The sequence below is a fragment of the Rhopalosiphum padi genome, chromosome 4, assembly GCF_020882245.1.
Source record: "Rhopalosiphum padi isolate XX-2018 chromosome 4, ASM2088224v1, whole genome shotgun sequence".
Classification (NCBI taxonomy): domain Eukaryota; kingdom Metazoa; phylum Arthropoda; class Insecta; order Hemiptera; family Aphididae; genus Rhopalosiphum; species Rhopalosiphum padi.
The window spans coordinates 11,228,222-11,252,216 of NC_083600.1; the positions used below are offsets into that span (position 1 = coordinate 11,228,222).

A 23,995-nucleotide genomic window follows, 5' to 3' on the forward strand; every position below is an offset into this window, starting at 1 on the left:
AGTGTTTTCTCTTTTTCAAAATGTTTAAATGTTTTTCAAAATTTTAAACCCTTATTGCACAAATACAGATAAGACACGCATTTTAGAGTTAATCATTATTATTATTATTATTGTTAATTATAATTTATTAGTTAATTGTTATAGGTACATAGAATATATAATACTTATATAAAATATTTTACATTTTTTTCTTGATTGTTCCAATGATTAAAATGTTATAGGTAATATCATTATAGTTTTTAATGCTGTTGTTCAATCTGCTTCGATATTCAACAATGCCATTTGCCATTGCCCACTGAGATCGGTCGTAATCTATCTTCCAATACACGATTTTAAATTATTTTTGATTCTTTTAAAAGTTGAAAAAGATTTTTGATAAATAAAACAAATTATAATAATTTCTTGATGGTTTAATATTTATATAAGAATATAAAATCATTCTTAAAGCAATAATAATAAATGGATAGGTATATCTTAGTCGAGTCGTTTTCTTTGATAAATATATAACATGATTTGAATTCAATTTAAATTTTGTTTTCTTTGTATAAATTTCTTAAATGTATTCTAAACTGGACATAATATTCACTCAGAAAAGATGTTTGTAAATTATTAAAATATTTATCATGAATAATTTTAGACTTCTCATACACATCCACACTGGTAATTGTGAATTAACTATTCGAAATCAATATTATGATAGATTAACTATTCAATCATATCTAAAAACTTTAAAATTAAATATTGAGAATTCAATTTCTAACGTTTGTTATACTTCCTCCTGTAGTCCTGTGATGCAAAAGTAAGTATATATTCTTAGATAAGTTTGAATTGTGATTTGCGATGTACAACCAGTTCAGTATCATTAATATTAATAGTTATAAAATGCTTGGTATAAACTACGTAGTTTTCAAAATTTATTATAACCATGGTATAAAACAAAAAAACATAATATATTATTGCCTCTTGGATTGAATATACCTACAGTATGTTCAATGATAAAGGTAACAGAAAATATTTCGAATATATGAGGCCTGAATTGGCTGAATTTAATGCTGGTTTATTTGATTGTATAAAGGATTTGATTTTACATTTATTTTTGAAAAAACTAAATATTTAAAAATATTCTCTTAATAAATTCTCTTTTTATGTGTTTAAATTTGAAGTAAATTAATTTTTTTAAACAACTTTTACATTGCGTTTTTTTATAATCTTAAAAATTGACAGAGATAATGTTTTGATTTATGAATATTATATTTATAGTAATTTTAACAAAACCTACAATTTTACAAAGTTTCATGCGAATTAGGACTTACAATGATACCCCTAAGTCTTCAATAAAGTCATACAAAATCACATGAAACTTTGTAAAAATTTGAATTATCTATAAAAAAAAGAAAATAAATACAACATTCATAAATTAAAACTTCATTTTCACTTTAAAAACACATTCTCAATAAGTCTGTAAGTATAAATTGTTTTAAAAATTAATTAAATTTAAATTCAAACTCAAAAGAGGAAGGAGTGCAATTTGAAAAAAAATTGTTTAACTTCGCGTGCGTGGACATTTTTTTTTTTTAATTTAAACTATTCACAAATAAGTATATCTAATATTCCTTTATAATATTATGTATATAGTTAAAAAATTAGGGCCATGTGTTCGAAATATTTCGTGTTACCTTTATTGTTGAACACACTGTATTTTATATGACAATTTTACTATTATTGTAAAAAAAAATCGTCCTTTATTATTAAATTATAAATAGGTTTTATTATGCATTCGCGACTATGCGATAAATTGAAAAAATATGGTTAAAATAAATACATTTGTATGCCAACCTAATTAAAAGAGATCCCGTCCTAATTATTTATCTTGGACGTGACTCTACGCCGGACTATGGTCTAATGTCCGTTGGTTAGCTTAGCTGGCTAGTCAATAATGCCTTAATCTTAAATAATTAGTTTAAGTAGATACATCTAGGTATTTAAAAAAATAAAATATAAAATATTGAAGTATCTTGGTAACGTTATTTTGGTAAGACAATGAAAGATGCGCTACTGAAAGAAAAAATAAATTGTTGATATAATTGATAGCGCCGTGAAGTGTTTTGTAACTTCAAAACTTGCAGCTAACGATAACGATTTTTCCTGGTTTTACTGCAATTATAAAATGTAATGACATTTCAAATTACGTCTATGATGTAGATGCAACTTTGTTGCAGCTTGCAGGTAACACAATATACAATGGTATAGGTACCTACGTATTTAAAACAGTTTGTGATTTTGTGATGTAGGTATATATATATAGGTAAATGATTAATAACACAATCAAGGATATAATATATAATATGTATTTAAATACAACTGTGTAAGCATAATAATTGTTATTTTTTTTAAACCCTGCGATATACAATATCGAACAAACAAAGTTAAAATACAATAGCTTATATTTTAGCATTGTCAAAATACTACGGATTAAATGGTAAACTTGACTAGAGACTAAATACTATAATATTATAATAATAGTGACAATATTGAAATCGTAATTCACAATATTTAATAATATATATAATTTTTTTTTTAATGTAAGACGTGTAAATTAGTTTTAAGGTATTCATATCATAATTATAAGAGAGAATGAGGGAGACAGAGAGAGAGACAGATACAGAGACAGATAGAGATAGATAGATAGAGAGAAAGAGTAAGAGAGAGGGGGATAGGGAGAGAGAGGAGATAGAGTTTTACAAAAGGTTAGAAAAACCAAATTCTAGGAGTTATAATGACAATAATACTTAGACTACTGGATTAACGTAAATATCCTTAAAACAGTAAAACTTAAGTGTCTAACTAAAATAACTAGGTATACAATCAATATAATCTAATAATTATGGTTAATAGGTGGTTAACAATACTACGACTAATAATAATAATAATAATAATAATAATACAATAATAAATAATGTTTTGGTGATAAAATAATTTGGTTTACAATAATCCTATATACCATCGTATTGTTAGCTGCTGGCATTAGGTATAACAGTGATCTGTAAGTTTTAACATTTTATTTTAGATTCCTAAACACCACTAAAGATAGTGGCAGATTGATCAGATTAGGGCACAAAACAAATTAGAAAAAAAAACAAATTCACTCGATTCGTCATGATATGGTCGTGTGCGGAAAATGGATATGCTGGTATACGCGATATGCTATTTATTCGTGATAATCGTCATCACTCAGTTGGGTTCTGTTTGGGATATGTTAGATTCTCAAATATGGTTTTATTTTATTTTGTTGAAATCAAGATTAATAATAACAAAACTAATAATTATAAAATAATAAGTTCTCTTACATTTCTGTGTGAATATTGTTTTTTTTTTGTAATTAATTTAATGAGATCAAACAAAACAAATATGTATACATCTATTTATACATATTATAAAAACAATTCTTACCCTTTTTGTGTTTCACAAAAATTTTTATTATTATTATTATTATTTTTTTAGCACGCGCTTAATTTACTTTAAATAGTTTATAAATGTTTATAAATATAAAATGCATATATTATCTTGTACATAAACATTTAAAAAAAAAATTAAAAAAAAATTATGCATTTGTGTATATTTTATCAACGGTTACTGTTCAGATGACAATTTATTGTTTACACCCAAATATGTTGTTGATCGTAAATCAGTTTTTCATTAAATATTGCGAATTAAAAATGTTTTTAAATTTTCTATGTGGCTAAAAAAAATTAGAGTAATATCTAAAATAAAAATTCATGATTGTCTCTAATGTTTATGATAATAAACGATATTATTATTATTGTTAAAATATTCTAAATTTTAAAAATTAGATTAAATTATTTAATTTTTTTAAACGTTTATTATGATTATTAGAAATTTCATGCTATTTGCTACAATGTTGTCCAAATTATTCTGTATGAAAATCTATTAAAATATAATATGTGCTGCATTTCGTTCATTGAACTATGGGTCAAGATACCAAAGTTTATGCGTCCCTGACTAATTATTATATCACACTTTATTTGTTTTTATGTAGTTTATGAAAAAAAAAAATATATATTAAACTACAAGAATACGTTACAAAAAATATTTTTAATTAACTACATTTATATAATTTGAATGAAAAATAAAATAAAACATAACTTGTGTTGAAGATAAAAAAAATTGTGCGCGCCAAGAACATATTATATTGACGATAAGTTTGTAATTATTTTCACTAACCTTTTATTTGCCCCCGGTGGCATACCCTTTCGCCTTTGTCCTTTGAGTTTTGACACAGTGTACAGTTTATGTACCTCATATTGGTAAGACTTTGGTGTCTATATAAACTTGTTTTAAAAAATAATATATAAAAAACAAAACGTTTATATTTATATTTAGCGTAATGCTAATTACTAATAAATAGAGTGCGTCTAAGAGAGATATATTTAAATAGCGTTTATGTTTAAAGCTTCTAAACAAAATTTATCTATTGGAAAATATTATATTTATCCCTATGTAATATATGTACTAATGCCAGTAAGGTCATTAATTCATAATTTTCATAAAATATATTATTTATTATTGCTACATCTTATAATATTATATATATATATATTTATATATATATAATTTTAGTATTTGGCACATATTTTCACATATCAACCAGCAAAGATGGCTTGTTTTATAAATTAATATTATTTTTTTTTTGGCACTATATTAATTTGTTTTGCCGATAATTTTAATTAAAAATGTAGGTAAGCTAAGAATACAACATAATATCCTAAGTCGTGTAAGTAATTGATTATTGTGGATTTTATAAACCTATAATATAAAGGATTTTAATAGTAGATCAGAAATCAATATTTAGAAGTTAACATAATTATATTATAGGAAACTATACAGGGTGGGACGGTAGAACTTATGTGGTAACTGAATGACACTATAATGTTATTCGGCATTGAGAATGGACGACAAATTGACCATTGCTAAAAACACTCAAATTAGGTACCAAATTGTTTTTACCTTATATTAGTACATGTATACTCAGTTGGACTTAGCTATAGTGTCTTTATAAATGGATACGTTCTAAACTATTATCCGACTCACCCTGTATACGATTACTATAGAATATTATATTTTTATACATTTTATATTAACCTATTTTATTGTAGGTATTGCTTCATCTGACAGTCAATGCAGAAATGCATTTTGACAGCAAAAATAAAAATTTCCGATTCTATTGACACACACGAACAATTTAAATATTAGTGCCTATTTGTACCTTAACTAATTCTCAATTGTGTAAAAACATTTGGTATGTTTTAAAAATTTAAGCAACAAAATGTGTGAACGGAAAAAAAATAACAACTTAGAAATTAACAAATAGAACACTAAACAAATAATACAATTCAAAGAATAAACACGAACAGTTATAATAGTTATAACGCGCATACTTAACTTAACTAATAATAATTATTATACATTAACATTGAAAACATTAACGCTAATATTAGGTTAAAAATAAAAATAAAACGAAACATTAAATATGAATACTATAGTAAAATAAATAATAACTATAATAATAATAATACAAAAGATTAATTATAAGTTCATAACCTATTAATACAGGAAAATTTGAAAAAATTTATCATCATCGTTGGATAAATATGTAATACCTTATTTTTGATGTTCATTATCATTTTGCTTTTCCAATGCCCAAGTGTTGTAAAACTGATCTTAAAAATAATTAATTTAATATAAGTTTAATATTTTTATCAAATAAAATATATGTGGATTAAACATATTATATCTATACATTTTGTTAATAAATTCAGACTATACAATAAATATTTAGCCGCAACATGATTGCGCATCAAATGATGTATTATGTATATATAATTTATGTATGGCATAATATACAAATTTTATAATATTTTTCAAGTATAGTAAAATATAGTCAATAATCGCAATAATTATTTTAGTTTTATTTATTTATAAAAATCAATATTTATAGTAATTATTAAAGATTTTCTTAAAAGCTTATATATTTTATATGGTATATGCCATATGGTAACTATAAGTATTAAACAAAAATGTATTATAATATAAAACTATTGGCAGGTACGGGTGCCATTGAATTGCATACCCAGAGTGCCGTCTAACTGATTAGAAAAATAGAAAAAATATTTAGGTATCTTTAATATTGATTTTATAATTGTTATTTATTTTATACATCAATATTTATATGCATATGTAAATAATATAAAATTTTGGATAATAGTTATTTATAATGCATTCCAAGGTGAAGATACTTTAAAAGTTTTTCACGTTGATAATAAGTTATAACTGTTAAAATAGTATGAATGTAAAGAGTAAACAAATTATAATATGATTAATAAATATTACACTTACATACATACGAGTAGTATAACAATAAGACTATTAGTGTACTACTTAAGCAACGTTTTTATAAATTATATTTTAGCTGAATGATCTAGAAATGGACCTACTTTATACTATATATTTCTCAAAATTATCCAACCTTTTTTTGTGTTATTTTCTCCTAATATTTTTTCGTTTTTAGATAGACTAACTAGACAAAAATAAAATATATAGTACGCTATATAAAAATAAAAATAAAAAAAACTATAATGGTTGTTTTTTATAGACTAAAATTTAAGTTAAAAAAAAATTATAGTTGTAAAAAATCACAGGTACTGTCATTTATTTTTAAGCCTATAACTTTATAAGATAGACGTTTTGGGTATGTATCGCTTTCATTTTCATCAAATCATTTTCTTACCTCTTTCGTACATTGATTTAATGAATCGGTGACTTGACAATGTGATTAGGTGATACGTAATGATAGCCTGGCAAGGCTAGTCCAGCAGTCTCCATAGATATCCTGATAACAAATAAAATAACATTTAATAAAATAAAAGTATACACAAGATTGACGATCAACAGATACGTCGAATTGTTTAGTATAAAATATAGTGTTATTAATATGTACAATATCTTGATAAAATGCCGAGTTTACTGACCTTGATATACGTTCAAATACAAGTTTCAATTGGTTTCAAAATTAAATGATATTTTTTTGCTGAACACGCATGCTTAATAATACACTAATCAAAATAATGAAAGAAATAAAAACAACTTAACTTTATGATAAAACCATTTATGTAATATGATAATAATATATTCTCATGCATATATTTGTTGATTTGATTTAATAGGGTTTTCGTTTCATGCACATCAAATGGCCTATAGTGTAAAATTGAAAAATAATGACTTATAATAAGAAATAAAAACCTGTAGGTAATTGCAAACACGTTCAAATTTATATTACCACGAATATTAAAATATTCTAAAATACATAATATATTAACAAAATTTATATTTATCACTATTGTCTACAGAATCATTAAACTATAAACTTAACATAACATAATATTAACAATATTGTATGACATCAAAACAATAAGATAGATTTAAATCGTTTAAACTTAAATAATATACACATTATTAAATTATTTTTATAATTAATTTAAGTGAGCATTATATTTAAATCACATAAATATTTTGATATAAAATAAATGATAAAAAAAATATACAAAATATTTGAATGGTTAAAAATTTGGTCTGTATATAGTTTATACAAAATTAATACGGTTTAATGAACGGCTGAGTATAAGGCACTTAACACTTTGAATATAATAACAAATTAAATTAAATAGAAATATATATGATTAATAAAGAAACTTGAATTATTGTAAAATGACTAATAAATATAATATAGCAACGAATTTCAATCACCCCTTCCCCCATGAGCACTCCATTTTCGTGAAAACAATTAATGCGCTGGAACAAACACTCACACACACACACACACACACACACACACACATCATACTATGACTGTAACATTTTCAAACCTTTTCTGAACATAGTTGAATGTAGTTAAATTTTTAAAAAAGCTAACAATAATGTAATAATAAAATTAACTGTATACTTTATACAGATAATTTTACATCAATTTTTTGAGAAATGTAAAAAAGAAATGTTGAAAATAAATCTATTTTCGGGGGATAATCGCTCTACCATCCTTCCCAGTAGTCGTGTCAATGGTCGTGATATCTTCATATCTTTCTATAATATACAACTATACGATACGCAAGTGACAAGGCATCTGTAAACACCTGTTTTACTCAGCGCATATATAAATACCCATAATCCATACAACACCAGACAATATATCGTTTGTATCTCGAAACTGGCCCCGTCCAACCCTTCGCCTCAATATACAATATAAATTGATTACAAAACAGAGACTAGATATTATATTATGATTTTTTTCAGTTTCAGATGGGTTTCTATAAGAGCAAAAAAGTATCGATCTAAAATATTTAAACGAGGGTCCCTGCAGTGAGGTTTTGATTTGAACTATTTACCAAAGGAATCCGATTTCAGAACCGATTACTATGTTATGGGATTTTCGAAGTGACGTGATTGACTGCCGTTGTCGCAATCGTTTAGTGCATTATTTTCGGACTGACTCGATAGCTTAAACGTTTTTTAAGTGTGCAGTGGTTCGCAGTGGGCGTCGATGGGTCCATGTAATTAGGACAAAATTATCGTGCAAGTACAATTTTTCGACGGTAGCTGTGGTTGGCGGATAAAAGTTACTATAGAATATTATATTGTTACGATGTACTATATATTTTATACTGTGTACTATGCTATGTTATAATACATAATATACCGGCAACCACGGTTAGAAATAGGTTTGTTTATATATATTTTAATATTATAATATATCAGTACGGTGTGAACTTGATTCGGTCGGTTTTGTGTTTGGCGACGGCCGGCTGAGGGGATAGCAGTGCGGCTACCGCGGGGCCGTGGAAATGGTGCTGGACGGGTAATATGTCAGCGGCGGTCGTGTACTGCTGTTGGTGGTGTGGGTGGGTGGCTGGCAATGGGTTGGCGGTCTGGTGGACGTTCGTGGCCGAGGTGGTGGTGGTGTTCGTGGTGTTGCATGTAACGAGCATGTGGTGAACAGGGAACGGGTACTGGTGCGGCGGCAATACTAGCTGTTGCTGTTGTTGTTGCTGTTGCTGCTGCTGCTGCTGCTGCTGTTGCTGCTGTTGGTGATGTTGTTGGTGAAGGAGGTGATGGTGGTGGTGGTGTTGGATTTCCGATTGCAACATCGATGCGCGTTGTATGTCCAAGCTATGGTTGAGGTCGAGGAATGGCGGTGGGGGGAAGTAATAAAAAATAAAAATAAAAATAATATCGGTAGAAAACGTTATATCATTATGATATAATATGTAAGTATATATAAAAAAACAAAAACAAGAAAAAATACATTAAGAATAATGATAAAAATTATTGTTAAAATTTCAGGGACTGGAACCGGTTACATAGGTGTGTTTCGGTTCGTAAAAAATAAAGTATGGTATCATATTTTGTTCTTTAAAATACAAAATTAAGGTTGCAGTGTTGTCGATATTAACTATCTAAATTTTTATCTACTTCATCAAAAATTAGAAAACAAAACTACATACTTTATATGAAAGCGAGTAAAATTTAAAATATTAATTACCTATATAATAGGTTAGATAAAAAAAGAAATAAAAACTTTAGTTATATATCCATATGCTATTATTTCAATTTTAAATACAAAATATAACATTTGTGTATTTTATTGTTCAATTAAATATCATGAGTTCTATAGGGAGTATGGAGAAGTGACCAAAGCAAGAAGTATTTTTTATTTATGAAGGAATTAAATTAAAATAAAAAATAATTTGCAGTAAAAATCAAAAACACCTCTTCACATGATACGCTGGTAACAATTTTATTTCTTTAATATTATGTGTTGTGCTTTAATAATAGAATGAATTAATCTATTATCAAATTAAAAGGTAATGATGGTTTCTGTGTTCGCGCGTTGGCTTTCTTATGATATTTCTTAGTAAGTTAAGAATATTTTTAAATTGTAATATTTGAAATATCGTTTTTCATGTTGGGTTATAAATCAATTCATTCTAATATTTAAGGTAAAAACACAAAACTAATTCTTCTAAACGCTAATTAATTGTGTTTTATGTTTGTAAGGCAAATACAAAAATAGACAATACATAACGGTATTATTAAAATTAAAGTTTTTCTATTTTAAAAATTTTTGGTTTCAATAAAATTTTTTACGATTCAGTTCCAGTCCCCGTTGAAATATTTTAGATATGTACACCCAGTGGTTCAGCCAGTGTAAGATTTGGTGAAGGATTTTTAATTAGATCTTGGAGTAAGTACAGTATTCTATTAGAATATATTATATCATTGATTAAAAATACATTTTTGTTTTAATAAAATTTAATATAAATTAACAATTATATTTTCTACGAAGCACTACCGCCACTACCAATTTAAACTCAATTTTAATTGTCTTTAATTTATAAATACTAAAATAAACATTTCCATTTTCAATATTGTATTCTAGATAAAACAACAATACACATTAAATAAGTTATACATACTTTTGTTTTATAATAACCAATAAATTTTGTTATTAAATTTTTGATTTTTGTTCTTTCAGAACAACATTTTTATACAGATTATTTGTAGCTAATTTTATATTAATTATTGTTAACTAAAGTATTTAAAAAACTATCAGCGATAGTCTAAGAAGTATAAGAATTATTTTTTAAAGTAATAGATACATTCTAGAAAACTGGTTTTAAATAAAATAGTTTTAATAATTTAATAACCGGTAGTTCTTTCTAGGCTCTGGCTGTACCACTGTATGACTAATGCTGTATTTGATTACGATCTAAACATAAGTCAGATACTACATAATTATCAACGTGTTTAAACACTTTTGTATAGAATTTAAAGATTTATTTTTTCTTTATTTCGGATTTCCTTTTTTTAAAATTACGTATGATACTATGTATACTGAAAACGATGGTTAAATCAGAATTTTGCAGTCACATTTAGTTTCAAAGTTATAGCCATTTGGAGCTTATAATTTTAACGATACTGCTTAAATAGTTATTTTCGTTATTTCAAAACACTACATCATATCTTGTATACAATATTGAATAGGTCTAAAGTAAGCCCGAACATTATACATAACATTCAGCAAACTTTTACAATTTTTTTCTGATACGAAGTGATTTTGCATAGAAATCAAAATATGTTTTAATTTTAAACCATCCGAATGAGTTTAGTAAGTGAGCAATAAAGCGATCATGCTTATATGTATCATCGGAAAAAATTAATTTACCTATCAGTGGTGATTTTTCTCAAAAATCAATGGATGTTTTTGCTTTAAACCCTCCAAGCGAGCGTAGCAAGTGAATTACCTGGCTATTTCTATATGCGCTGTTAAAAAATTAGTCTTCACCTTATGATCTATCTGCAATGTATTTAAAAAGCTAATATCGGGATTTTTTTCATTTAAACCATCCAAACTTCATAAAAATAAATTGAATAGTTGAAGGAAATACTATTTAAGGTACTCGAATGCTAAATTTTTTATTATGCCACGATATACCGATTTATTGATTTATTTGAAAAACGATATGTCCAGATGCCAAACTCTGACTTAACTATAATTTTAACCATATCAAAATATATTAACCATCTACAAAAAAGTAGGGTTATCAGGTAAATTAATATTGGTCCAATATTATACATAGATACCTAATCTACAGTTAGATATTAATGGAAACCAACTTTATAATGCCTTTTGCGCATAATTTTTACCATAGGAATTCAATATTAAACAAAAATTGTATTGAATGTATTGTATGCAGTTAAGAAGACTAGTGTACATTTATCATTTAGGCTACAAATATACATTTTTATTGGGTCTCTACTATATTATAATTCTATTGAGGTGGCTGAAGAAAAATTAGGATTGTTGTTTAAACTTTATTGCTTATGATATTGAGGTTATTTCAGTAATAACAAATAGGTGAAATTTTGAGCCAAAATTGTAATTTTTCCTTTTTCATCAATTTACTCTTTCGCCAAATAGTATAACAGTTTGATTCATTCCTTTACTTCAAGTCAAAATTGTTCTTAAGCACTACGAATATTATGTGCTAATATTAAATGTTAAAAGTTTTTATAATATGTAGTCCCTTAATTCCCAATCTTTAAATTATTTCGTATTAAAAATAAATAGGTTTTATTACTATAAATTCTTATATTATTATGAGAATTTAAAATATAATTTTAATACATATGGATGCATATTGTGATTTGTTTTAATTAAAATAATATTAATTAACTAGGTAGGTCGTAGGTATGTATTGAATGTTTTTGGATGTGGCATCCAACTGCATAATTCTGGATGGGATATACAATGTAAGTTAGATAATAACTATATAATTTGTGAAAAGGAATTTTATGTAAAAACTATGTACTTATTTCTGTGGGTCTTATAAAATGTTAATAAAATATTTATTTGTAAATTTGAGTTATTAATGTATTTCAAATATAATTATATTTTATTCTTTTGGGTCTACATTTCACATTCATTAAAACATTACATGAATTCAACCAACTGCTATTATACATTTATACATCTAATATATATTCACCGCATTGCGAAGTTGCGTTAGATACGGTGAAATTTAATCACAGCGACGACGCCTCAAACGGATTAATGGCTTACATGATTCAATTAATAAGCTGCATAAAATTTCGACCGCAAATAACCACGCTGTAACAGTGCAGCCAATTCTAATTGAACGCCTACCAGCTTTAAAGCCGGGCTCTGTATTCCACATCTATATATTCTGGGTCAGCTGAAAACTGCTGATATTTAACAACTTTATAATTCTTGACAGCTTTCAAGTGCAAGCTACTGTAGATTAATGCAAGCCCCTATTGTCCATTTTGACCCAGAATCGCTACCGAAAAAAAAAATAAAAAGCCGAACGAGAACGCAAAAGCGAAAGTGTGTCCCTGCCAAAAGGTCTGGCAAACGAGTAGTAGTTCTATTCATGCTGTAATCTAAATATTAGGCACTCACCTCATGTTGATTAAGTACTGAGCTAAAGCCACTGAGTCAGGATTTCCAGTTATCGTTATGGTCCTATCCGTGCTGGCACTTCCTTCGCGGTCTTCACAGTTTGAGATCCGTATCATTGCTCCACTGATTTGCCTGGGATCATAAAATCAACCATAAGTAAAAAATAAAAATTAACAAAATTAAATACGCACCTAATTTCAGCGATTTTAGTACCTCCCTTGCCAATGATGCACCCAATTAAGTCATTTGGTACAGTCATTTCATGAGTTTGTTGACCGCCTCCAGATCTACTGTTAATATTGGCACCAGAACCATTAGATCTTAACTGGCTACCAGCTAATGCCGCCAATGCTTTAAAAGTATATTTTTTGTAAACTATAATGTTGTCAAATAATTTTAAACTAAATCATTAACTTACCAGCTGGATTAAATGAGTTTGCGGGTCCTCCCAAGCTTCCAAGTCCAAGTGCCGCAAGACCAGCTAACGGATTCCCAGTCAATTTCCCCAACTATAACACATTGATTAAGTCATAGTAATGAATTTTTAAATTGATATAAAAAGTTAAATAATAAAAAGTTATACTTGTGAAGGTCCAAATGCATTTTTAAGCAGGGGATAGTCCAGTGGATCAATTAAACCTAGACTTGCTGCTGCACCAGGCGATGGAGGCACCATAAGCATTGGGGCGTTATATGGGCCACCACCTACCATCATGGTGCCTACATCACAACCCGCCGCAGATCCTGCACTTGCTAGAGTAAACGCTTGTCCTCCGGCTAGAATGACTGGTGCGCCCATCTGAGGTTTAGCACGATACGGTATTGTAACACCCTTAGGAGGTGACTGAAATATAATTGGTTATTTTAATTCTTAAAAATTATACATATGATTTAAAATTATTAAAAATGTTTGTGTTATTTTAATAACACGCATTTTTATTTCTATAAATTATAAGTTTTGTTCTTTAAAATTTATGATCGGATAGAAAAGAAAGCGATATCTAGTATGACATTTTATTATACATTATAATAATTATAACTATTCCTAGTGTACTTAGTTTATAACTATGTTTAAACTAAATATAGAAAATATGTTATATTGTATAGACTAATTATATTATTTTTTTAATGTACTTACTTCCACCATAACTGCACAAATGTGAAATATACACTGCGTTATTGAATCCCTCGTACCAGTTAATGTAACCGCCCTCTCTGTAGATTGAGGAAGTACATCTGAAGCTACTTGTATCTGTGCTCCTGTAGCTTCTCTAATTTCTTTGATTTTATTACCACCCTTTCCAATTAAAGATCCACACTGAGATGCTGGAACAATAAGCCGAAGGGTCATACCACATTTCCCGATCGCTGTTGCACCAGTTTTGCCATTTTGCATTTCAATAAACTGTAACAAAAAAAAAAAAGTATTTATAAATTATATGAAAATTTAAATTTTTTTTAGTGATTTAATATTTATAATTTTAAAATGTTCATATTAAAATTTTAGTAATTTATTTATTTTGAAGATAGTATGCTAGTAAGTGTATTATTTACAACAATTTATTTGTGTAATGAAACTAGATCTATTTGGGTTTAAATAATTATATTCAAATTATTATTTTTATTAATTAATGAAACTACAATAAATAGGAATAGAAATGTTGAATAATATTAGTATAATAAGTAAAGTTAATTGAACAATACTATATTTTTAAGAAATGTTAAAAATGGTTTTTAAATTTAATTGGGTATACAATTTAAGCAGCCAGATTCACGGCTACGTTGTACATCGCGTCAAGTCCAAAAGTTGGGCTAAGCTCAACTTTGGAAATTTCACGCGGTAGATCATAGTTAGTAAATGGTACCATAGGTACTACCATTATTAAAACAGCTAATCAGGATACGTTGCTAGGAACACGACCCGACATACTGAAAAGTTGTGAACCTGACTATAACCGTTTTAAACTAAACCAGATGCCAAATCAAACAGAATTGTCTATCTGTAGAATCATTCATCATGTAAATGATGACAAACTTTTTTCACATAAAAACGAATACAATTGTCGTATAACATATTATTATATTGGATAATTAAAACAAACAACTTCAATTTATGTTAATATTATCAATTCAAAAGGTCAATTATTTGTTTTTAAATATATTTAAACAATAAAATAACGTGTTATATTTTCTATAATACTATTTACTATTATTTATACCGAAAACTTTTTTTTTAAGGTAACAAATTTTGATTAATAGTAGCAAGATCAATGTTTGATAATGATTTACTATACTTTTATTTTACAATGAAAGATTAAGAAAGGAATAAAATTATTCTTGGTATCCAAAAATATATATTATATAAAATTGGGTATTAAAAATTAATACAGAGAATGTTTATTATTACCATTTTAATATATCATAAAACATGATACACTTTACTACTTTAGAAGGGTAAACCTAAATTAAAAGGAGTTCTTTTTAAATGTCTTGGACATAACTATGCATTTATAAATAAAAGTATTATTTAAATACCAAATATAATAAATATATTAATTGTTGTTTAAGTTTGAATTAAATAACGTTTTAATTTTATAAAATGATAATAGTTCCTTAATTATTTTTTTTTTTGTTTTAATAATATAACATGCATACTACATAGGCATGTGTACTTTGGTTTAGTTTAAAAATTAAATATTAATTACTAACTATAATTAAGTTATAACATAACTTCGAAATATTTATTAATTTTAAGACAATTTATATATTTTTAATTCTTTTACTTTCTCCTCAAATAATAGTTATATTAATATAAATATAAAATACTATCTAAATCGGTCAGAATTCTATAAGTCATTATTTATAACTTGTAAGTTATTATAATACATAAATACCTAAAGAATGATAAGAAAAAGATTTTTGTGTTGTACCTATGCGTTAACTCCGCCACAATGAAACATTCACTTAATAAGTACAATACATCAAAACCCAACTCATCAGAGACCATATTTCACTTACCCCCTTTCCGAGAATACTTTCCCAGCACCCGCAAATCGTCCGAAAATCTTTTTCACGGGATATAAAGCATTTTTGATGCTAACATAACCAACGTCACGCCCATAAAATTGTCTTAAAAATATCCAACAATATGTATTAATTGAACTTGTTGGATATTTTTATGTGAGTGACTCAGTGTTTGTAGGAGCGTAGTTAAATGTATTTAATTTTTTTCAAATTGCTCATTTTAGTTCACACCGCAGATCGTTTAAAAAATCGTTTTAAATACCTTAAATAAAAATTATGGGTAAATTTTATTTTGTAATAGACCGGGAAATCAGAAAGTGTTTTAATTTTATTTTGACACGGTCTTTTTGATGGATAATAAATATTATTTATATTTGACTTTGACCTATCTCTAAAACATAAACTAAATAATTTTTAATACCTATAATTAAACAACTTAACTATTTTTATTATAACCTAAAAACAATATTCAATTGTACATAATATTAAATATTCTAAAATATTAATTATCAATTATATAATGAACAATTTATGGTCATACTATATTAGATACATTAGCCATCTTAACATAATCAATATCCAAGCAAGGTTAATGCTATACGTAGAAAAACTTACCTCTTCAACTTTTGTGCATATTAAAGAAAATGCTTTGTAGATGGCTTCAGTAGATCCTGATATGGTAACTATTCTCTCTGGACAAGAACCATCAGATATATTGATTTTGGCACCAGACTAAAAAAAAATTAATGATAAATACTGTAACGATAATAGCCAATAGAAAATTAATCAATATTCAAATATTATTTATTACTAGTGTTAGGTAGTTGTTCGCGGGTGGAGGGAGGTAATCAAAAGAGATCTTAAATACATAATACATAATATACGGATTTTGTTGAATCTTGGAATACAGGAATTAATCGTATAGAACATTTTTAAGAATATTACGAAACATCTTAAATAAATAATGGGTAATTTTAAAAATGTATGTAATAACTTCAGCATTGTTATATTCCATTAGTAAGTAATGATTCAGACCTACTGTATGTTTTAAAATGCTACATCTTATGTACTTTAAAGTAATAACCTACATTGTACAAACTATATTAAATACAATTTTTGACCTAAGCTATTATTAATAATACCTATAATATATTAAAGATATAAATTTAAATATTAACTACGGATACGAATGCTGGCCATCAGACGCATATACTAAATATCATCATGGTACAAGTTTATATTGTTTAAATATTTTTAATTAAAAATATAATTAATGATTAAAAAATGTTATAATACAATTTACATTTATAGGTTTGGTAATAACTTAAGAGTATTGTGCAGAGTATAACTTAAACAAAACGCATGAGTTATTGTCAATTTTTATCATTTATAATTAAATAATAAATTATTTATTTTAAGTCATAAAATGTTACTGTATATTTTAAGTTATAATTATTTAAAAAAAAATGTCATTGTTTTTGCTTATTTTGAATTTTTTTGTTTTAACTATGATTAATTTTCTAGAGCTTATCTAAGTAATGCATTAAGGTTCATCAGTCGTAAAATGTCAAGTTCGATCAACATTAAAGACATTTATACTTCTGTGTAAGGATAAAACTGTCGGAAATGTTTCTCGCACAATGTATAATTTCACTATTTTTCGAGGTCTTTCTTGCCTCAATCCTATGACCCCATTTTTAAATCACCCTGTGATTAATATCTTCCAGGATGGTCCATATTAATCTAATACGCGGGTAGAAATATTTCTAGATGAATTATATACATACCTCTTCTCTGAACCGCTTAACAATTTCTCCTTTTTTTCCTATTATACTACCAACTTCCTGTAAAATAAATTATATTAGTATCTATAATAAATAAATAGGCCTATAACGTCTAATGCGGGTAATATGAATATTTTTAGTAGGTTAATATATAACATTATTCCAAAATCCAATTTGGTAATTTAATTAAACATAACATTTAGTTAGAAGTTATATAAAATATATTCACAATGTTACAACTATTATTTACAATTTTATTATTCAATTATTTAATCAACTGCTCAACTATAACAACTAATAAATCGTAATTCGATATAAACGAACAACGGGCACAAGGAAATAAGAGGTAATAACTTTTTACTTTTTAAATTAATTTAATTAAGTCAATATAGATACAAATTTAAGTTTAAAGTAATTTTTTTTTTACTTGTAAAAGTTACAAGTTAATAGAATAAAGTACCACCGCTTAGTTAAAAATCAGTTCATTTTTTTAACAACATTTTTACGATTAATGCCAAAACATAATAAGAATATTTTATAAAAATGTAAGCCTAAAAATAAAAATACGTATATAATAGTAAAAATAATACATATTATGAGAGTAATGAGTAATGTGTTAACAAAAATATAATAGAAGCGGAATAGTTATCCAAATAGTTCTATTACCATACTAATATAAGTTAATATTAATTATTTAATTTTTTAAAAGATCTAGACAACAACACCTCTTTAAACTTTGAATAGATATATTTATTATGGTAATCAAGTATCATTACCTTTCTTAAAGTTGTAAATTATTTAAATGTTAACTTTCAATCCCACGAGAGTCTATGTTATAAAAATTACGGTATAAGTTTCAAATTTCAATATCATTGATTAAAATAATGGGAAAGTTGTTGGCATATTCAAAACTCAAACTATAATAAAACTTTCTTTTTCTTTTTAAATGGTGGAGCTATGTTTAGAAACTATGTGTGTACATTGTACCTACATGTGTCAAATCTCAAGAAAACGAATAGCATTAAAAAAGTTTTGTAAGTTTTAAATATGTATTCTACACTTTTTGAATATTGTGTAAAAAATGCCTAGTTAATTTAATGCAGTGTGTTTCTTAATTAAAAAAAAAATGATTTTATAGTTTAAAATAGTGTTGTCGGTGGAATATTCTGGTAGGGAAATTAAAGAAATATTATTCACGTGCGTCAAAAGTGGCTTTAAAAATACCGTTCAACATATAATCTAAATTCCTTTGGAAAGTTCAAAATTTAAGGCAATCATCTAATTATTATTATTATTTATTTATACGTCAAATATTTGTTTAGCTTAGAAACAAATTATACTAGAACAGAAAAAAATATATAAATCTTTCTTGTTGACATAAGCAGGACTTATTGTATGTTTGACTTTAATCAAACTTTGACGTTTTTCTATGGATAAGTGAAACTCTCAAGTATTTGTATAGAATGTTTATTTTATATCCCTTGGAGAGTTAAAGATTTAATGTTGAATATTTTTTCACATTTATTTATTTATTTTTTTAAGTTGTAAACTAGCATTTTTATAAAAAAAGAAATCCAACATAATTTTCATTACTTATTATACATTAATGAAGTACTAAAATATTTAGATAGTCAGATTTAATTTTTGTAGGTGGTCGCTTTCATCATACAAATTAACAAAAATTATAAGACTTTTTAAATTTTTTTTATAACCTTGTAAAAATTCTAATTAACTTTTTAATTAAAAGTTTTACGTATACTTATTCATTAGTCAAGCAGTTTAAAATAAATTAAAATTTCAACATTTTGCATGTTAATTATAGAATATATTTACAATTTATAGATTTTGAACAGAACGATGAATGTATTGATTCAATAATAATATGTTATCTTGTGTTTGTTGTGATCCTCTTTTGAGTGAAAATTGTTCAATCTTAAATTTTTAAAAATGATGGTCAAGTAACAAATTAGATCTAGTTGGTACTCTAAGAGGGTTATACAAAAAACATTCCTTGTACTTTTAAAAATAATTAGAAAATAGTTTAAAAAAAAAAATTACGAAAAACTGGAATATTTACAAATATTTTCTTGAAAGACAAATAGTTAGTTAATGAAAAACGTCAAAGTTACTTATACATCTATAAGTATCTAAATTATAATTTTGATTAGGGGTGCAGTAAACAAACATTAACCGGGTACCTCGGTTTTGAAATTTTCCAACTTTTCAAAATAATGCGTGCAGACACTTAAATCGATCACCTTGTATAATATTATATATTTACCTAAATGTATACATATTATATATAACTCACAAATGTGTAATATACTATTATGGTTTCACTTATGAGACTATTTAGAATGGTGGAAGTAATAATAACGCTAAATGGATTATTTACTACATTCTTTTTAAGGCTTCAATTCCACGAGGGGAAGGCAAAATCGAAAATTACAATATTCATTATTATATGTTTCTTATTCTTTATTCTTTACCCAGATTAATTCATGAATACATACTATTATTTTAAAATTGCAGTTAAATAAAATTATGCTAAAAACAAACCCAAAAACAATATTTACCTTTCCTTGCATTATTAGCCGAAGTGTGAGGCTGATATTGGAGTCATCTTTCGATTTGGCGTCCATTTGGTCCTTTCGTTGAAATCCCTGTAATCCTTGATTATTCGAGTTACTGTGAAAAATAAAATATTATTATAGTATAATATTTATTAACGGTACGTGTTAATTAAACACGAATTTGCATTGTATATTTATAGATATCATAATATTATGGTATATAAGTTATTCAAAATTACATAGATACTTATTTTCTAAAAGATATTAAAGGACATTAAAAACTAAATCCACTGAATATTCCACTACATAAACGACTATTATACATACTGCAGTATCTTTAATTAAGGAGACTATATTATGCAGATGTTAATATACGCGGAGTAGGTATAATTGGCAAACATAATGATAATTAAGATACTCTTCAAGTAAAATTAAAATTAAACTACTATACCGTTATCATCAATTTAAATTAGGTATAGTTTTAAGATGAGATATATATTTGTATAGTGAAAACAAAATTTCAATGAAATATTAGTTAAAACAAAATGAATAGGATCTTGATACACGTATTCAAGATAATACACAATTTAAAAGTATTAAATACGTAGATTTGTAGGAAAAATCTTATATTTAAAAACAAAATATTTTATACAATAAATTTACAAAAATAAAAACCAAGAATATTTTTTAAATAATACGTACAAATTAGTATTGAAGGACTAACACTGTCTAATACGAGTAAAATGATTAATAAATCATATTTATATTCTTTAGCTTTTACATTAGGTTTTAATATTACGTTAAAGAAAAACAAGATTAATTATTAAACTACTGATCTTTATTTTATAAATAGACACTTAACGATGAACTGCTTAGGTATGTGAAAGAGGAAAACAACAATTTGTTTCTGAGGTTATTTCATTAAAATGATAAATACATAAATCAATGTCAATTTACAAATGGGATTTCGCAAAATCTACACTCGTGCACATAATAATGACTTTTAGCTTAAACCATTTAAGTATTTTTTAGTAAACATGCGCGTCGCGTATTTTATATGTATATTTATAATTAAATTAAGTTAGATTAGATTAATACTTAATACTTAATGTGTATAATATAAATTTACATATTATACACACGATAATGTGTATCTATTATCAACCAAAAACAACGGTACACGCATACAAATTACATGAATCAATAATCTACGTATAGTTTTCTGTATTTTGCTGTACCTACACATTTCAGGAATCCGTGAGGATTAATTGATCGTTGTTTACGCGAAGTCTAATTAACAATTTTAAACAATAAAATACGTCAATGCGTTGATAAAGATGCATGATCTCTGCTCTTTAGACATTTCCAGTAAAATAAAATATACACAAACGCCGTGAAAAATTGTTCATACCAGACTACAAGATTGATCAGACATAAAGCGTATGAAAAATTAAGTAAGTATATATATCATACTTTACCAGGTTCCTTTTAAAATATTTATGAATTAACTTAATAATATCAAAAATATATAGGTTAGAAGTTTTCAAAATTAGATAATACCTACTACCTATGGAAACTCCTTTTTTTAAACAATTTTTCTGCTAACCATTTTAGTAATATTGCATTAATTTGAAAAACATTATTTTTAAAGACTTGAAACTCTCCGCCATTGAAACGTGCTACATATGTAATTATTTTCTACGCACAATGACATTTTAAAAACCGTTTGTTTAATAATTATACATTTATACGTTATTAATACCATAAACTTATTTATCATTCTATTTCTATAACATACCTACTACTTACTTATAAGTTAATAACAATAATATATTATGCAATAGAGTTATAGTTAATAATATAATAAACAATTAGTTAATTTCAACCGACTGTAGGTATACTGCAAATAAGGAAGTGAATTACCTATTGTAGTATAATTATATTATGAAATATCTTTTGAAATAGAGACTGACAAATAATCTCCTTTCAGAATTGTTTTTCGTGTACAATGATTTATCATTCAATTCTCAAGTTTAACGCATATACATTACAGTGAACTACTCAATGGCGAGGCTCGCTTAAAATCGTTTATACAGCAGAGTAAGTTATCTGTATTTTTCTAAGATTTAAATTAATTTTAACATCTATATTTTTATAATATAGGAGATGTGCGTCATTGTTTGACGAATGCTCAAAATAATTTTATCTTTAAAAGTGATTCAACTAAAAAGAATCATAACGATCAACAATAATAACTTACTTTATAATTTCTATAATCAAAAAAAAACGGGACTCTCTTTGCTGTGTATAGTAAAAGTTTATACCTGATCATTAAGTAATACAATATGTGTAAAATCAATTTTGAACAAAGAAAACCATATATCAGATATAATTTTCTACTCTGATCAGTAGATTGAACTCATTTTTACAGAAAAACGCATACAAGTTGGTTCCGTAAAAAATTTCACTATGCATTGAAAATAATAATTCCTAAAAAGCTTAAGATATCGTTATGTTACCTCCAACTTACTATCATACAAGATACAACATAGAAAATATGCGACCAGTAGAACTAATTCTGTGTTGTTAGCTTTAATATTAGAGTGAATTGACCTATTATAAATATATCTATAATTTATGTATCATACTATCAGAGATCAATACTTAAACGTTGATTTTTTTTCGATATTTTATTTTTAAGCAAGATATGAGTAGGTATTGTAAATATTACAAGTTGAAAATTACTATATCTAGATTTAAAATGAAAATATAAAATAAGCCAACGTTTAAGTACAGGCAATTAATATTCTTATCTATAGCTTTGATGGCCGTAGGACATTTACAATGATACTAAAGTAAACAAAAACAACACACAATTGATACTACCGAACGTAAATTAGCTATGTTGTATATTAGTAAGTCAGAGACAAAGCATGTGAGGGTAGTATCCTCTTAATGGTGGAAAATGTCAAGTCTCTAAAAAATATTACAACAAAATCTATTTAAAAAAAAAAAAAAATCGTGATTATTGATTCAAATATTTAATTTCAATGATAGAATAAGTTCAATTCAAATGTTTTTTTCTCGTTTTATTTTTTAGGTAATCCAGTTTTTTGTGGTATTCATAGTCATTGATCAAATTCTAAAATGACAGAAATAAAATGACAAAAAAAATATTTGACGAAAAGTAAAGAAAACTAATACTAAAGTCTGCGTTATATCAAAAAGCTATTTCCAATGTTCCTATAGGATATTATAATGAAATATCATCGCAATCCTCTAACGTTGAAATTATAAGTATAATGGTTAAAGTGGGAACGGAAAATCCAGATTATTAACAGTCAAACTCTACAATATCTGAATTCTATGTTTTAGATTTATTAAAAACTATGATTGTTGGTATCAATTATTTTTAAATGGAGAAATTGTAAGAAAACGAGTGGAAAGACAACTGTAATCTCTTTTTTCTACAGCTTAAAATTGTTACTGCTATTCAATGGGTTATAGACAGATTTATCATGATTCAAATCGTGTCTCAAATTAATTAATCAAGTTTTTATAAT

General features: G+C 25.9%; 1 protein-coding gene across 6 annotated transcripts in view; it reads right to left on the reverse strand.

Moving 5' to 3' along the window:
• Nucleotides 1-2,325: 2,325 nt before the first annotated feature.
• Nucleotides 2,326-23,995, reverse strand: part of LOC132931002 (poly(rC)-binding protein 2) — a 42,437-nt gene continuing 20,767 nt past the window's right edge. For 2 of the 6 annotated variants that reach the window (XM_060997168.1, XM_060997167.1), the window contains exons 3-11: nt 20,436-20,547; nt 17,863-17,919; nt 16,691-16,807; nt 14,190-14,456; nt 13,635-13,895; nt 13,470-13,560; nt 13,243-13,402; nt 13,052-13,183; nt 7,328-9,237 (exon numbers count right to left, since the gene is read on the reverse strand). In XM_060997168.1, the coding sequence (XP_060853151.1) occupies nt 8,823-9,237; nt 13,052-13,183; nt 13,243-13,402; nt 13,470-13,560; nt 13,635-13,895; nt 14,190-14,456; nt 16,691-16,807; nt 17,863-17,919; nt 20,436-20,501 (1,566 nt within the window). In that variant the 5' untranslated portion in view covers nt 20,502-20,547 and the 3' untranslated portion in view covers nt 7,328-8,822. Of the gene's footprint in view, nt 5,739-6,805; nt 6,908-7,327; nt 9,238-12,691; nt 12,825-13,051; nt 13,184-13,242; nt 13,403-13,469; nt 13,561-13,634; nt 13,896-14,189; nt 14,457-16,690; nt 16,808-17,862; nt 17,920-20,435; nt 20,548-23,995 lie in introns of those variants that run through there. The other 4 variants (XM_060997171.1, XM_060997170.1, XM_060997169.1 and 1 more) reach the window with 4 other exon arrangements.